This window comes from Mytilus edulis, chromosome 2 (genome assembly GCF_963676685.1).
Source record: "Mytilus edulis chromosome 2, xbMytEdul2.2, whole genome shotgun sequence".
NCBI lineage: Eukaryota > Metazoa > Mollusca > Bivalvia > Mytilida > Mytilidae > Mytilus > Mytilus edulis.
The window spans coordinates 86,579,913-86,599,034 of record NC_092345.1 but is presented as its reverse complement, the minus strand read 5'-3'; the positions used below and the strand labels follow the sequence as shown (position 1 = coordinate 86,599,034).

The following is a 19,122-nucleotide window of genomic DNA, read 5'->3' as shown; positions in this document are numbered from 1 at the left end:
GTTAACTGTAAATTTGTAACCCTTAGTGTGTTGCTATAAGAATGTGTTTTATAACAATGTATAAGTATTTATATGAACTAAAGTTATAACTGGTGATCCTTCTTTGGTAGCGTGGTACTCTGGTATCGTGGTACTTTGTGGTATTCTGGTAGATCTAAGGTTGGTTCAGTATAGGTTTTTGTAAGAATAACAGACTCGTTAAATAAAAATCAGCTTGTAAGTACCATGTATTTACTTTAAGATGCATTAAATATCAAAAATACATACACTTATTATATCTCTCAGCAGAATTCTAGTCTAACAAATAAATACGTTACTTTATTAAACTTAAAATATCGTGAATAAAAGAAAATGGATAGCGGAAATATATACCCCGAAAGTTTATGAACTATAGTCTGGTAATCAGCAAATGGTAAATCAAAATCAATGTCAAAAGATAACGTTTCTCTAGAGAAGTTATTCTCTGAATGCAACTTGTTAAGGAACTAACAAGCCCACATTACTAGTATACAGAAATAGTCTGGTTACCGTACTACATGTACTTAGTCTGGTAAATGGTTTCGGTACATGTATATTTAAATCGCTTGGAATTAGCGTGTGTTACTTGCCCAGGGTAAAGTCGTACTAAAGTCTTATCCGTTTTCTCCGCCATATTTATACTTAGGTAAACCAATCTACCGATTTGGTTTACCATTTACCATTTTGGCTTACCATTTACCTAAATTACCAAATCCAGAGCCGACATCATAACAAAAATAGGTTATGATGTTATTGTGTTGTATGTAATTTGAAGTAAACAATTCACAGGTGTTCGGATTGTAAAAACATAGACAAGAAAAATAAAAAGTTAACAAACATGGTTTACTTTACTACATTGGTTAGAGGTATAGGGGGAGGGTTGAGATCTCACAAACATGTTTAACCCCGCCGCATTTTTGCGCCTGTCCCAAGTCAGGAGCCTCTGGCCTTTGTTAGTCTTGTATTATTTTAATTTTAGTTTCTTGTGTACAATTTGGAAATATGTATGGCGTTCATTATCACTGGAATAGTATATATTTGTTTAGGGGCCAGCTGAAGGACGCCTCCGGGTGCGGGAATTTCTCGCTACATTGAAGACCTGTTGGTGACCCTCTGCTGTTGTTTTTTATTTGGTCGGGTTGTTGTCTCTTTGACACATTCCCCATTTCCATTCTCAATTTTATTATACAAGAAATATATACAAATGTAATAAGAACAGTCAATTAACGGTTTCGTTTAAACAACATCATCACACAATTTTAGGGAAAACAAGTTCCATTTCAAGGGACCCCCATTTCGTTACACTATGTATAGTATAGCTAATGTAGATACTCATCAAGTAAAAAAGAAACTGTTGTTAAAACAAATGTCATCCTTTTACTATGATTCACCAGAATTAGTTTAATAAAATTAACTTGATTGAATAATTGCTTAATTTGGGTGTAGGCATTTCTGCATCAAAATCACAAAAAGACTTATTTGCCTTAATAATGATGAAAGGGAAATACTCTTGGTTTTTATGAGTAAGAACTTTTAACAAAAAGTTTAAGATAATGTGTTCTATGAAAGGATTACATTTTCAGTTAAAATGATATCATTGAAATTAGTACCATTTACGTAAGCCACATTCACATGTCAATCATGTCATGCATGTCAGTGGTCAACAATGTTAAAAAAGAAGTTCTAGAGAAACCTAAAGTCATATTATCATGATTATATGATTGTGGAAGATTGTTGGATTTTTCTGTATAAATTTCTATGCTTAAAAAGCAAGTTATATATTTCTGAAGGGAACTCAATTCTCATTACCTTGTACAAATGTAAGTACATTCACTAGTTTATATAAACTTCATATTATTTTCATAACAGTTTTGATCAGATTTTGATGTGGTCAGAGTGAATGCATTATTTATATATTTGATGTGAGTTTAATCATGTTAATTCACATGTACTTAAATGATCATATAAATTAAAAAATAGTTTTCAGTTTATACATACATTGTACATGAAGATGAACTCCATATATAGTGTCAAAATTTAGAAAATTTATTTGTACATTATTTTTCTATCATGTTACCAATCAAGTTCAAATAAGATTAATATTTCAAAACAAGATATATAGTTGTTCCCTTTATACTGTATTCTTGAACAACTTTTTCAAATGAAATAATTTTGGGTAAAAACCAACAATTTTGAATTTAAAAGGGACAACATACGACATGTATAAATACTGTTAACCTGTATTCTTTAATCCTTACTGATGTCATATATCCCCTATACATGTATAAATACTGTTAACCTGTTAATCCTTACTGATGTCATATATCCCCTATACATGTGTAAATACTGTTAACCTGTATTCTTTAATCCTTACTGATGTCATATATATCCCCTATACATGTATAAATACTGTTAACCTGTTAATCCTTACTGATGTCATATATCCCCTATACATGTATAAATACTGTTAACCTGTATTCTTTAATCCTTACTGATGTCATATATATCCCCTATACATGTATAAATACTGTTAACCTGTATTCTTTAATCCTTACTGATGTCATATATCCCCTATACATGTGTAAATACTGTTAACCTGTATTCTTTAATCCTTACTGATGTCATATATATCCCCTATACATGTATAAATACTCAGTCTGTTAACCTGTATTCTTTAATCCTTACTGATGTCATATATCCCCTATACATGTATAAATACTGTTAACCTCAGTTACCTGTATTCTTCAATCCTTACTGATGTCATATATATCCCCTATACATGTATAAATACTGTTAACCTGTATTCTTTAATCCTTACTGATGTCATATATATCCCCTATACATGTATAAATACTCAGTCTGTTAACCTGTATTCTTTAATCCTTACTGATGTCATATATCCCCTATACATGTATAAATACTGTTAACCTCAGTTACCTGTATTCTTCAATCCTTACTGATGTCATATATCCCCTATACATGTATAAATACTGTCAACCTGTATTCTTTAATCCTTACTGATGTCATATATCCTCTATACATGTATAAATACTGTTAACCTGTATTCTTTAATCCTTACTGATGTCATATATATCCCCTATACATGTATAAATACTGTTAATTAACCTGTTAATCCTTACTGATGTCATATATCCCCTATACATGTATAAATACTGTTAACCTGTATTCTTTAATCCTTACTGATGTCATATATCCCCTATACATGTATAAATACTGTTAACCTGTATTCTTTAATCCTTACTGATGTCATATATATCCCCTATACATGTATAAATACTGTTAACCTGTTAATCCTTACTGATGTCATATATCCCCTATACATGTATAAATACTGTTAACCTGTATTCTTTAATCCTTACTGATGTCATATATCCCCTATACATGTATAAATACTGTTAACCTGTATTCTTTAATCCTTACTGATGTCATATATCCCCTATACATGTATAAATACTGTTAACCTGTATTCTTTAATCCTTACGTATACTGATGTCATATATATCCCCTATACATGATGTGTATCAAATTCTACAGAACAAGCCTCTACAATAACTTTTTTTTTCAACTTGTCCAGTAGGACAAGTACATACCAAAACTTACTTGTCCGAATGAAATTGTTACTTGTCCAAATTTTTTTACTAAAAATAACCTTTTTACATCTTAAGTTGATTAAACATGTTAAAGGAACAAAACGAATTTAAACAATAGAACAGAATTTGATGTTTTTCTTTTGAAATACTTTTCAAAAATATGAGTCAAGTACAAATCTAGTCATTTCACAGGACTTAGGCTCTAGTTTTCATCAATGCTAGTCTCATCAGACTCTGCACATGAGGCACCATCTGATAGGCCTGTACACTCATTTGACATTTGTATCCTATATTTTTCTAAGTTGAAAAAAGTGTATTCAAATACAATCAATAAAAAGAAGATAAGGTCTGATTGCCAATGAGACAACTCTCAGCAAGAGACCAAATGAAACAGAAATTTACAACAATAGGTCACTATATTGCAAGTATTGTTTTTTTCTACTTATGATCAAATATGATTTTGTGAATTTTATGGTAAATAAAAAAAATATATTTTTGTGAAAAAATTACTGGTATGGTATGTATTATAAGGAACAGAATAAGGTAGCAAAATGAGGTACTGATTTGTTTTGGTCCCGAAATGTCTCCTGTCTTGCCAAACTGTCTATCAATCATGTCTACTAAATATGTCTCCTACGGTAACAAACTGTCTATTAAACTTGGAGCTAAATCTGTCAAGGTGACGAACTGTCCTGTAAAGTTGCCTTATCTACAAAGCGCATCATTGATTTGGATCAGTTAGACTGGTTTTTCGAGAACAGTATACCTTTTACCTTTTAAAATGTACCTGACAAAGAACCATTTAAAAATTATCGATTGCAAGTAGAAAAAGAAGAAGAAAACGGTTTTGCATTTGAATAAACAAGAATACAGACACATGTCAAATTAATATGTTTTTTTCTTGTTTTTTGGTTATAATTACTTTGTTCATCAAAGTTGGATTATTAAAATTTATTTTCTGCAAAATAATTGAACTTGTCCCAACGGGCAAGCTTGATACAGCTTTTACTTGTCCGACCTTTTTTCCCTCTGGTATCGGACAAGCGTTATTGTCGAGGCCTGCAGAAGCACCAGTACTTTATAGTTGTTGTAACAAGTTAGGTGTGTCTGTCAAAGACAAAGACAAAAAGACAAAATATTTTATTTCCTCAGACACAAACGTGTACAAGAGGTCAGAGAGACTGTATATCACATGTATTTATAGGGTTTATCAAATTTGAATAGTCAAAAGCAATGTAGCACGGTCACAGTATTAATTATAATAATATATATTTATATATCCTAACCTAAATGTTTCTTTTATAATAAGATGTTTTAAAACCATCGTACTTTAGCGTCCCCATCGCACTTTAGAGTCCTACATATATATTTCAATCAGATGGAATTAACAATTTTGTTTTGAACCCATGTCTGGCAAAAATATGCCATGCATCACTCAGACTAAATATTTAGATAGGGGTCTACTTTGAAAAGATGTGTTTAATACCTTTTACAAATGTTGTGATAAAAATAAAAGAATTTATTTTGAACAGTATACAATGTACCTCACCCTGTCTAAATATTTTGTGCATCATTTATATATCGGAAATTTAATCAAAAGTAAAAAAAGTTGTATTAATGACACAATTTGTTTCTAATTAAATTTGTCTGCATTAATGAATGTACTTGTTGTTTTCAGACGATAGAACTTAGCAAGCATGCCTCCACCGCCACCTCCGCCTCCTGCTCCTCCCTCAGCTCCAGGACCGCCCCCTCCAGCTTCAAGTAAAGCCAGTAAACCAGCTTCTGGTAACAGAGACAGAGGGGCACTACTGGGTCAGATAAACAACTTCAAAGGAGCCAAGTTAAAGAAAGTACAAACCAATGATAGGAGTACACCATTAGTAGGGGGCAAGTACAAAGACTAAAATACAGATTTGATATTTTGATTTAATGCATTTTCAATAACTGTTGGTGGTTGTCAGGTGTCTATGAATTTTCTTTTGATTTATTTTGAACATGAATTTAACATTTTGAAGTGAACATGCATGTCAAACATCTATCTATTTTAGCTTTTTTGAAATACAAATTTTGACATGAAAGGATGAATAGTATTTAATTTGAATCACTAAATTAAAAGATTTCTGTGAAATATTTTGTTAATTAGAAATGTTTTTATACAGGTAAAAAACCTGCAGGTCCAATGGGAGGAGGAGGACCACCCCCACCTGGACCAGGGAAGTTTGCTACTGTAGCAGGGCGTACCAGCAACGCCCATTCAGATATTCCTAACCAATGGAGAGGCTCACAAGATGATGGTATGTTTATTTCATGACTATTAATTATAACTTCAGGAAGCATTCATGAATATAAATTTTGTATGTAAATACATGTATAAGGGGTCATCCATAATTGTCAACCATTTTCCAAAGTGTACAAAACGTACACTTGGGGAGAGGGGGTTAAAAAATCAACATTTTTACCGTACGCTTTTTTTTTATTATTTCCGGAATTTATATCGTTTCAGTGGGGAAAGTCGATTTATAAAATCGAGAATTGGCTTGGGTGTGTTTCTCTTCTTATCTTCTTTATTATTTTCACTTGATGATATTGATTTCGATATCATAATTCTACTCAATCTTTCAAAAATGTGAACTAGTAAAATTATTTAAACAAAAAGTTTGCAAGCATTTCTCAGTACCCCTGATTTTCAATTTCACCTGCTTTATTATTGATTGTTATCGTTTTACTCTGTTTAATAAACAAAATTGATTGAAACACTAAATTCTTTGAATGTTTTGATTTTGACAAGACACCATTTTGTGAAAAGATTTTAAACTGGTCCTTCGATTAATTTCCTTGTAAAGCATTCCAAAATAGTAAACCAGCAGGCCATTCATTAAGAGGCGGTACCCAGTACTTTTACCCTCCTATGCTACTGATAAGTACCGCCTGAATTCAGGAATTTTTATATAAGATGTTCATTGAATACATTGTAAAGTACCACCTACAAATAGAAATGTACCGGTCAACACGAAAGACAATGAAACCCCTGAACCAGTAAACCGGAAGTAAACTTATTTTTCTTAGTATAAGTCTCCTTTAATTAGGAGCACCTCCATATGAAGTTTAACCTTAACTTAGAAAATATCCAATATATGTACACGTTACAGTATATATACATAAAAGATAATAGTGCCATGAATGGCATATTTACAGGGACCTTTTAAATAGAAATATAGGCAGGAATTCTAAAAACTCAAAATGTTTTAAAACATTACACTTTTATTGATTGCTGTCTTGAGCTCTGATTCCATCAACAACTGTCAGTCCATACTTTACCAGTGCAATAAAACCATGCATTTCCCTTTCTTTGATTCTTAGCATAATTTATGTGCCCTTTTGTTAATCTTTTGCATGCTCTAGGTGCCCTTTTTTATTGGAGTTACCATTCCCACTGTGTGATAGGGGAAACACTAATCTTTGTTCTCTTTATTCTGACAAAACACAAGCATCACAGATAGATGTCATCAAATAAAACAGTCAGATATGTTTTAGTTTTTTTTCAATGCAAAGTTCGATCTATATTAAACTAAAATATAACAGACAGGATCTTCTTTTTATTAAGAATGACTGATTCTTCTCTTGAAATCTGAAAATGGTTGATGTACACTTTTTGAGGGAGGGTGGGGGGTCTGAAAAAGTGTATGTTTTGTACACTTTGGAAAATGGTTGACAATTATGGACGACCCCTAACAATGTAGAAGGGATGTGGACAATGAACAGCTGAATCATTTTATCAAACTGTGATTCAAAAATTGCTTACAGATCAAATGTGAGTTTCTAACACTCTTTGATAGATGAGTAACTCAATGTGGTTTATAAACTTTATTTACTGCATTTTAGGGAAATTATCAGTTAAATTTTATTCATATATTTATTGTTCTTAAATGGATTGCAGGTACCCAAATAACAGGCTGTAACAATGTCATTTTTAGGAATTTATGCAAAGGCTAGTTACTCAGTTTATGATGCATAGATGCCTGAGTGAAAAGCTCTTTTTCTTAATATTTATTTTATGCTGATTTGTATATACTTGGATACCATACATCCATTTAAGCAATGGTCTACAGTCTTTTTATTAATACATTAAAAGAGCTATGAAAATTAGAAATCACAAAATCACCTGATTCCTTTTATTTAATTGAAATTTGAAATTTTCCAAAATTTGACTTGGAACACATAGTCTGATCTAAAACATCTTATTCCCTTCTTTTAAAACATGATAGCTTTTTTGTCCACATGATTTCAGTTGTAGGCAAACAGAACGTTTTAAATCATCAAATTCTCAGCCTTAGTCTAACCAATTGCACATCATTCATATTGTTTAAAATTTGCTTTTTTTCTTAGCTTGAAAAAGGGGTCTGCTTAATCTGAACTTAGCTTTAAAAGGGGTCTGTTCATTCTGAACTTAGCTTGAATTTTTGTGGTGGCTGATCTGGTTTGCACAATTCGTGTAATGTCAATTATTAAATAGTTAGACAACAGTGATCTTTTGAATTAAACAGACTAATAATTAATACACTACAAGTATCATCCTTTAATATTTATTTGATTTTAAGAGATTGAATATTTATTACCGTGGTATTACTGCGCAGAATTATATTTTTGAACACAAATTTAAGTTGTAAGAAATAAATCTTCAAACCTGCTCAAGATTAGACTTCTGTGATAAATTCTATAAAAACTGACTCCCTAACATGCCTAAGCAGAGTGTTCCTATAGGCGTATGTAGATTCTGTTATACCTTTCTTTTGAACTATTGTCTAATTTGTTTGTTTCATTTAGAAAACAAATCTATTGAATAGAACTGTAAAGCTACTGCATACTGGATAATTTATTAGGTCTAGTAAACAATATCATGTCAGAATATGATCATCTTTATCTTGTATTCTTTTTCAAAGCTATTATTAAATATTGCAATCCTTAGTTTGACCAGAGTGTAAAATACCATTATATATAAGTTTGACATTTAAGAATAGGTTATAAAAGTTTATCCTGTAGTACCCTGTTCATGTATTTGTATAAGTAAATGTAACTTATAGCTTAGAACTTTGCCACATGCTGTTTACAGGACCTACTGTTGAATTTAGAAAGGAGAGAAGTAGAAAGATGAGCTTAGAGTTTAGAACTATTACTCTGAGGAGGAAAACATTAAAAACATCTCATTCTGTTGATGATTTTCGCACTGGTAACACAAATTTATTTCATGGGGTTTTTATTTTTATTTTCAGAATTGCATGCATCAGAGAAAGGTGTATAATTTAATAATTTTTATTTTACTTATTCAGAATATTCATATGTGATTTTATTGAAAGATTCTGTAAAATGTTTGTCATCTATTTTTATTTTCAATAACATCAACTAACATTTTTGGCATGTGCATTATTTATGCAGGTGATTCATTCTTGTAACTTATTACATATATACAGGTGCTCAGAAATGTATAAACATTTGAGTTTGGTTTTTTTTTGGTATTTTAGATATTACTCTTGTAATGTCATGTATGTCTTATGATAGTAAAATTGTGAAAACATTTTTTCTTTAAGAGATTGAACATGTAATTTGAATCTCAGTATTACATTTTTCATATCTAAACCTCTAAGGCCACACCAATTTAATTACTTGTTCTACGGATATTTGGACTCCAAAATTTGGGGCGAGCAAGCGATTTGAAAATTTTAATAAAAAAATATTTATTTTCCAGATCTTTTAGGTGAAGCTTGAAAAGTAAAGGCGAGCGATTATAATTTTTTTTTGTAAACATAAAATAGTAGGTTTTGACAATATTTAAACTTGATTTATCACTTGTACTTTGACATTTCTTTAATTTATGAAGTATTGTTTCCCTGTTCACCAAGAAATAATTGAAGAATTAAATATGGTCTATGTATGTGTGACTGACAATGAGACAATTATCCATCCAAGTCATAATCAGGTTGGGAACAACCCCTTAATGTTATAAATATCCCTTTTTATGAGGGTCAATTTAAGTTACAATATATTTTTTTGTAAAAAACACTTTTTAGTACAAAAGGGCTCATATTTTCCCAAAGAACTCTATATCTATCTGGTATTAAATGGTCAAAACATGTCCAAGAATTTTGTAATATTCCTGGACTTTAACCATGTTAACACATTTACTTTAACAGTTTAATATTATTCAAAATAAGTGGACCCCTCTTTTAGAAAAGTTATTTAAAATATGATGTATTTCTCCTCTTTTTGAGTAAAAAAAATTTCAAAGGTTTTGTATAGAACAACATGTACCACTATATACAAATCCTTGGTATTTCTATTTTCTTTTCTACATCAGTAAAATGACCCCTTGTCTGAGGGAGGGTTGTTCCCAACCTGATAATAACAAACAAGGGTCAACGTACATACATCCTTTTACACATGGCTTTGATCCAGACCAAACAGCAAGCTATAAGGGACCCTAAAATTATTAGTGGACACAATTGGAACAGGAAAACCGAAAGCAAATTTACAGATCTAACATTGTTGGGTTGATGTTTAGACGAGTTGTATATACATTATGTACACAGCCATGTATCACCATCATTGATGGCGATCCGATGGATACATCTGTTGTAGAGTTGTCACTGACTCAGACGTACTTATAAATATAATTATTTTCTGTGACTGTATATTACATTAATTTGTAGGATCCTTTACTATAGATAATTTAGCTGATCTGTAACAATAACATCTTTATGCCTTATATATCATGTACTGCAGTACGCCGCTAGATTAAAACTGACGTGGAAAGGTAACACACGGCCAGCGAAAGCTCTTTTTTTGAGAGCCCAGGTGGTCGTGTGGTCTAGCGGGACGGCTGAGGTGCAGGCGATTTGGTGTCACGATATCACAGTAGCATGGGTTCGAATCCCGGCGAGGGAAGAACCAAAAATTTGCGAAAGCAAATTTACAGATCTAACATTGTTGGGTTGATGTTTAGACGAGTTATATATATATATATATATATTCAAACAGGAAAATACCAATGAACCATATCAACAAACAATAACTGCTGAACGACAGGCCCCTGAATCAATCAGGACAGGTGCATAAACATGCAGCGGCTATGAATAGTTTTGTTTCGCCGGCATACAATATAATTGTAGTTGAAGGCAAATCCTTCAGAAGTTTTTTGTACATTTTTCTAACAACGAACATTTTTTAATAGGTAATATAAGTAAGGGGGAAAGAAAACAATGTTTTGTTCTGTACAGGTATTTCCGCTGTTATATATTTATATCGGAGCACTCCCATTTGGGATAAATTGGTTTCATGCTGAAACAAATATTCTCACAGATATTTACACAATGTGCTTATAGGTTTAAAATTGTTATATACAGGTTAGACTGTGATTTTAAAAACAAATGTTGATATCTTTTTATAATATTTACAAATAACAGTGTGGGAAAGGGACATGACTACATTTCCGGATGAGGGAGCGGAAATATAAAAAAAAAATCTGTTTTGAAAAATATAGGTGTGGGCGGGTCCATCGAACAAGGAATTAAATTGGTGTGGCCTAAAGGATGATGATAAAGAAAATGAATACAGTCTCTTGGAATTGTAATAAATGTATATTCTGTTACTAAGCAATAGACACAAGTTAAATTTTAATTTGATTTTACTATAAGTATAACCTTTCAGACTTATGTCTCTTGACCCTGAATCAGGGGTTATTGCTAAAATGTGAGACTTACATTTTTTGTTGAAAAAAAAGAAAGAAAAAAACGATATTTGAAATTGACCCTGAGGCATTTGAAAACAAACTACATTTTAAACCTGACTGTGTCATCATAGATTGCATGTACACAAATTGACTTGTTTACAATGGCTTTCCACACTTTTGGATGGACTATAAAGAATTTCCATTGTCTCTCCGTCTGTATGCCTATGTTTATTATACTAATTCAGGATTCAGAATATCATTTTTTTTTTATTGAAATTACATTATTTTTTTGCTGATATCATACAAGTACAAAATGTATTTCTTTGGTTATCATGGTTATCAAAATGTTAGTTTGTAAGACAGGTGATAAACCCACTCATGTATGGGGGTTGTATAAATATCTTTAAAATCAATAGACAACAATGATTAAACAGGAAATTGATCAACTTCCTATGTAAATATGTCCTTAGTATCCTTACTGTATATTGTTCTTTCTGATAAAACAATGTCAGGCTACAAAAAAAGGTAGCTGTTGAAATACTTACAGACTTCAACAATTTCCTTGTTTGTTAAATGGGAATATCAGTTTCAATTTGGTAATAAGTTTAATGGGTGTAGAAAACATATAAATCCTTGGAAATTTCGACCTTTTAAAAGAGGGGTTAAAGTCTATACAGTGAAGGGGAGATAACTATTGTACCATATTTTTTTGACATTTAACTACAGGACTGAAAATCTCAATTCAAACATTGCATGAAATAACAAAACAGTTTAAAAGTTACAAAGGATATGCTATTCATGTTAACAGAAGACAAATATATGTATATTTTTTTAATTATTTGGTTTTTTTTTGTACTGAAGTCATACAAAATCTCCAGTAGACTCCATAAGAATTTTTAATCTGAAATAGCTTTAAAACTGTTTCAGGAACATCTATAATACTTTCAATTAAATAGGTCCCCTGATATGTGTGAATTGAATTAATCAAGGCGTTCAAAATTAAGTTGAAGTTATTGTTCAATTCACAGGTAGCTGTTATTTCAGAAATTACTGTTAGGTTTAATTTAGCATTTGTTCATATACCGGTAATTTTATTGTACCAGTTGTCAATTATGATTAATTTTTTGAAATGTATACCATCAGATCAAGGCTTTGAGGACCAGTTAGTTGTTTCTTAATCAGGCTTGGAGGGACAAGGCAAACATACTAGTAAAAGCCTCTTGCATTGGTTGTTCAAGTGGTCGATATTTCATGCATACTTAATTTTACTTTGTGTCAATATATACATGAAGTGTGCATTTTAATATCAGAGATACAAAAAAAATTATCATCAAGTTCTGTTTAATAAATTTTTACCACCATATCAGATTTCATCACAATTACAATTTTAAAGTTAGTTAGTGTTATTCATATACATTGTATATATACCGGTACTTGTAATATCAATAATTAGACAGGAAATCATGTAGGGGTTGTAGAAGCTTCCTCTTGACCTTGATTTTAATGTAACTGGTAGTAATGTGATCAATCTTCTCATGTGATTCAGAAGAAACTTTGATGTTGATAGAAGTAAAAACAAGTTTATTTTTCAGTGTTAGCTATAGCTAGTGCCAATATTTTTTTACTAGAAATGCTTTGCTTGTCAAATTTCTTAATGTTAACTGAGTCATTTGTTAGTATACCAGTACTTATTTTAATGTTCCCCAGTATGATTATATATCAAATATAAACCATTAGATCAAGGCTTTTAAACTTAAAAACCTTAGATTCTTGTAGACAGGCATGTAATAAGTAGAATGATGTTAAAGCTTTTGAGTTAACTTTTGTTCTTATAGAATGATATAAAGTATTTTTTCAATGAGAAAACAACATATAAAGACAATAGGTATATATCATTTGAAGGCTACTCATGTTCCACTTTATTGAATGAGAAAAATACACCTGAAGGAAAGACCTTATAAATACATATACAGTATATATGGGACCCATATTATGGGTCGAGATTCACAATTCATTTCTGGTGGGTGACAATGGAACCTAATCTTCCCCTAAACTTGGATGATGACTCGTTATGGGGGAACAAAGTGACATTAAATTTTTTCACAAATTTTTGAACCCCAAAAGGTCCCATGTTATGCTGCTTTTTTACACAGCTAATTATTCAGTCCTTTACAAACATTTAATAACACCAATATTTTAATATTTTTATTGTACTGTCTTCTGCTCTTCAAAAAAACACAAATGGTGAAGATCAGTCACTTAGTAAACATAGCATCAGGTCATGTGATTATCCAATATCAATGCATACAGTAATAGGATGGCTATATTTGGTACATAGGTAACCTTGACAGGTGTACAAGTCTGTCAAGACAGGGTTCAACTGACCTTGACCACATTTAATGGATCAGTGATCAAGGTTTAGGTAACTTGAACTGTCCTTTTCTCCAATATTCTGAAAGTAGTTGGTCAACTATATTTATATTTATAAATAGAATGAGTGTAAGGCTTACATGTCATTCTCACAAGTATAATCTGACATTGACCTCAACTTCACAGTTCATTGGTCAATGTTAAATTTTTTGTTTTGTTTCACTGGATATTAACCCATGTCTGAACAATGAAGTTTTCAGTTATTCAAAGTGCAATAATCAAAGTGAATATTAAGACAAGAACATGGCAGATTTACCTCTCCAGGACAATTAAATGGCATTAATAAGTCTTGTATATGGAAGTGATTGTCTATACTTTTACATACAAGTTTTAGCTGCTTTGGAAGTGATTGTCATTGATTCATTAATTGTTATACTTCAGTAGATTTCATAGTAGAACATATGTTACAAATTCTATTATAGAAATATGTATGTACAAATATATCAATAATATCACGGTAGTATATACTCCATATAACCTGAAAAAGAATGTTATCTGTCTAAAGGTAATTGTTTATAGCTGTACTGATGATTTATTTTTGTAGGTCCAGCTGTTGGAGGCCCTCCTGGTCTTGGTGGATTATTTGCTGGGGGAATGCCAAGATTACCTAATAAAGGTGGTGCTAAGTTTAATATTGGTGGTGCACCAAAAGGTGAGGGTTAAATTGTTGACCTGGGTTTGATGTAATACCTCTAGAGTATTATAATGTAATAAACCTAGAAGCATATTGTTTTCTGTATTTTCAGAGTTAGATTCTACAAAAATAAACAGTGTTGTCAGTAAAATTTATTTTTCTTGTTGAATTTGTTCAGTTGAATTATCTGTGTGAATGAACATTGAACTTATCTGTGTGAATGAACATTGAACTTATCTGTGAAATAAGCATCATATATGTTTTCCTAGCCCTCTGAGTCACTATTTTTGTTAATGGAAATGAATTATGGCAAGTGAAAATGGAAAAATTCACTCAAACATGCATAGTTTTCTTCTCTGTTTTTCAGTCATTTTATACATATTTATTTTAATTGTCATACTTTTGACCTACTTATTTTTCAACCCTAGGCTGTTATTTGGGTTATAAGTGTATTATGTTTGTTTTCAATCCCATTTGAGTATTTTCTAGTTGCTATATATTTGATTGATCTTATGGTCATAAGGGACGACATCAAAAGTTCAATGTAGGATAAAAAAAACTTTTTTTCACTGACACTGATAAGTTTTTATACGACCGCAAAAATTTTAATTTTTTGGTCGTATATTGCTATCACGTTGGCGTCGTCGTCGTCGTCGTCCGAATACATTTAGTTTTCGCACTCTAACTTTAGTAAAAGTGAATAGAAATCAATGAAATTTTAACACAAGGTTTATGACCACAAAAGGAAGGTTGAGATTGATTTTGGGAGTTTTGGTCCCAACATTTTAGGAATTAGGGGCCAAAAAGGGCCCAAATAAGCATTTTCTTGGTTTTCGCACTATAACTTTAGTTTAAGTGAATAGAAATCTATGAAATTTTGACACAAGGTTTATGACCACAAAAGGAAGGTTGGGATTGATTTTGGGAGTTTTGGTTCCAACAGTTTAGGAATTAAGGGCCAAAAAGGGCCCAAATAAGCATTATTCTTGGTTTTCGCACAATAACTTTAGTATAAGTAAATAGACATCAATGAAATTTTAACACAAGGTTTATGACCACAAAAGGAAGGTTGGGATTGATTTTTGGAATTGAGGTCACAACAGTTTATGAATTAGGGGCCAAAAAGGGGCCCAAATAAGCATTATTTTTGGTTTTCGCACCATAACTTTAGTATAAGTAAATAGAAATCTATGAAATTTTAAACACAAGGTTTATGACCATAAAAGGAAGGTTGGGTTTGATTTTGGGAGTTTTGGTCCTAACAGTTTAGGAATAAGGGGCCCAAAGGGTCCAAAATTGAACTTTGTTTGATTTCATCAAAAATTGAATAAATGGGTTCTTTGATATGCCAAATCTAACTGTGTATGTAGATTCTTAATTTTTGGTCCAGTTTTCAAATTGGTCTACATTAAGGTCCAAAGGGTCCAAAATTAAACTAAGTTTGATTTTAACAAAAATTAAATTCTTGGGCTTATTTGATATGCTTTATCTAAATATGTACTTTGATTTTTGATTATGGGCCCAGTTTTCAAGTTGGTCCAAATCAGGATTCCATATCAAGTATTGTTCAATAGCAAGAAATTTTCAATTGCACAGTATTGCACAATAGCAAGAAATATCTAATTGCACAATATTGTGCAATAGCAATTAATTTTCAATTGGAGTTATCTTTCTTTGTATAGAATAGTAGTTGATAATATATGTTGGAAATTTGCCAGACATGACTATGATGTCATTTTCTATTTTTATTTGCCAATAACTTTATGTAAATAACTTCATTGGAAATTTGCCAATATAAAATGTTACTGATGAAGCTTTTTTTCCTTATCTTATCTAAAATGTTTTTAGATAATGTATGTTGGACATTTGCCAGACATGACTATGATGTCATTTTCTATTTTTATTTGCCAATAACTTTATGTAAATAACTTCATTGGAAATTTGCCAATATAAAATGTTGCTGATGAAGTTTTTTTTTATTTTATACAATAAACAATGTGTATTCACTTTTACTACCAACCAATCTTTACCATTCAGTGATAACAAGCACTTTATTTTACATTTTAATATTTTATGATGTATTTAAATGAGTAGTTATTGTTGCAAACTCCATTAGAAATTTGAATTGATATCAGTTTTGGAAAAAGGGAAACGTGGATGTGAAAAAAAGGGGGGGGGGTTAAATTTTTCTCATTTCAGATTTCATAAATAAAAAGAAAATTTCTTCAAACATTTTTTTGAGAGGATTAATATTCAACAGCATAGAGAATTGCTCAAATGCAAAAAAAAACTTTTAAGTTCATTAGACCACATTCATTCTGTGTCAGAAACCTATGCTGTGTCAACTATTTAATTTTAGATTTAAAAAGTTTGAAGAAATTTTTAATTGATTTGTAAAATCTTGACATTTGTTTTGTGTTAAAAAAAAACATGTAATGTCAAAAATTTGATCACAATCCAAATTCAGAGCTGTATCACGCTTGAATGTTTTGTCCATACTTGCCCCAACTGTTCAGAGTTTGACCTCTGCGGTCGTATAAAGCTGCGCCCTGCGGAGCACCTGGTTTATCCTACATTGATCTTTTGATGTTGTCCCTAAGATTAGTGATTATGAAAGTCATAAAAGGTATTTTGCCTTCTTCATTGGTAGCCCTCATTGAAGACAATCAGAAGTTATATATGAGTGAGTTGTGTTAAGGCTTATATCTTCTTTTTGATCCATATACAATCATGTTAAAAAGCTTTTATTATGGCAGGGCACCTCCTTGATTTCTAATTTTACTTTTTAAAAATTGAAAATATATATACTGTCAACTTTTTCATGATTTTAATATGTTTTAATAGGTCCTGCTGCTGCCTTTAAGCCACCAGGACGTTCTCCAAACGGTCCAGTAAATTTTAGGAAAGAATCCCCAGCAATGAATGGACCATCTTCTAGACCAGGTGGAGCACCGCCTCCTCCTTCATCATCCACAAAACCAAGATTTAGTTTACACAGGACAAGTAGTAATGGTGAAAATCTGGATAGAACTGAATTAGCTCCTCCCCCTCCTCCCCCAAGTAATAAACCATTTCACAGGAGTGACGGTAACATTCATCGTTCATCAGCAGATTTTCCTCCGCCACCACCACCAAGCAGTAAAAAACCTAATTTACATAATGACAATAGGAAGAGTGATATACCTCCTCCTCCCCCTAGTGGAAATAAACCTAGTTTTGGTGGACCACCACCACCTCCTAGTGCCAATAAATCTAGTGTTAATGGACCTTCATGGAAAACAGGAGGTAGTGCAGCACCACCGCCTCCTTCAAATAGTAACAAACCAAATTCAAATGGACCATCATGGAAAACAGGTGGAGCAGTACCCCCACCCCCACCTTTTTCATCAAAACCACAAGCTCAAAATGGAACATCATATGGAGAAAGTGGTAGGGATTCAAGGTCAAGTATTGGTAGTAGACCAACTTCAGGGATTGCAGGTGGCATGCCAAGAAACCCTCCTCCACCCCCGCCACCAGGAAGACCACCTTCAAACAGACCACCATCAAGTAGTGGGAGACCGTCTAGCATGGTAGGGAGGCCATTACCTCCTCCCCCTTCACAGGTAAATTATATCAATTACAAACGCTTTAAGTGTACATGTAAAGATACATAAAGAAACAAGAAAATATCCTGAGTTTAATACTAAGTCAAAAGCTAGTTGAATATTACATAATAATAATAATAATAGATTGATACTGTATATTCAGAAACTATTGGGTGCATATATCATTCAGATTTTTTAAGAAGGGAACATTTTTGAGATTAATAATTGCAATTTCAATCAAATCTGCAAACAAATGTATACACCATGTGTGTCAGGCATGCATATTTATTATTGTGACACTCGCCCAGTTGCAATATTGGCATTGATAAAAACCACACAATTATTTCTGAATTTAAAGTATTAAACTGGAATTTGAGGTTTATAGCAAAAACATCCCCACCCTTTTCCCAATTACACTATCAAATAGTCATCCCCAATTAGCGAAAAACGTACTGGCACTTAGACATGTACATGTGAATAAGCCTAAATAACATTGAAGGCTGGACAAGAAATCAGTGCAGAGGACCAAATATTTTTATGTGTTCTCATTTATAAGTGCTTGATGACAGGACCCTGTGTTAAGGCCACTTATAGTCACTCCCTTCGAAAATACATGTACAGTATCATAAATTTCACAATATAAATCAGTTATTTGTACCATATGTATGCCATTTATACCAATATGGTTTTTACTCTAAATTTGCATGTTTACAATCATTGTGCCAGTCACCTAATTAACAGCAAATTCTTTTGTATTTATTATTTCCTTTATCATACGTGAGAGATATATTCTAACATGTCACTTTGTTAAGAGTTGGGGAAGTATTACAATGATCTTAAAGGTTCCTCATTTCAGTACTAGTGATCACATTAATTATGTATTAAGATAGATAATATCCATATTATTTGTCATTTAAAATGTCCTGTTTACCTGAGACCTGTATTGAGGTAAGACATTAATTAATTACAATTAAAGCTTCCGTTTCAGTGAAAACACAATTATATAGAAATGTAAAGGGAAGTTAAGAAGCTTGTCAAGGAAACATTTCAGGAGATTTTAAATTGTCAATATTTTAACTAAGAATAATTTGAAAAGTAATTTGATGTTCATATATA

General features: G+C 31.7%; 1 protein-coding gene across 1 annotated transcript in view; it reads left to right on the top strand.

The window, feature by feature from the left end:
• Positions 1 to 19,122, top strand: part of LOC139513245 (WAS/WASL-interacting protein family member 2-like) — a 35,681-nt gene that overhangs the window by 3,969 nt on the left and 12,590 nt on the right. Inside the window, exons 2-5 of the mRNA XM_071301572.1 lie at positions 5,308 to 5,519; positions 5,792 to 5,926; positions 14,330 to 14,437; positions 17,264 to 18,024. Coding sequence (XP_071157673.1) covers positions 5,327 to 5,519; positions 5,792 to 5,926; positions 14,330 to 14,437; positions 17,264 to 18,024 — 1,197 coding nt within the window. The 5' untranslated portion in view covers positions 5,308 to 5,326. The remainder of the gene's footprint in view (positions 1 to 5,307; positions 5,520 to 5,791; positions 5,927 to 14,329; positions 14,438 to 17,263; positions 18,025 to 19,122) is intronic.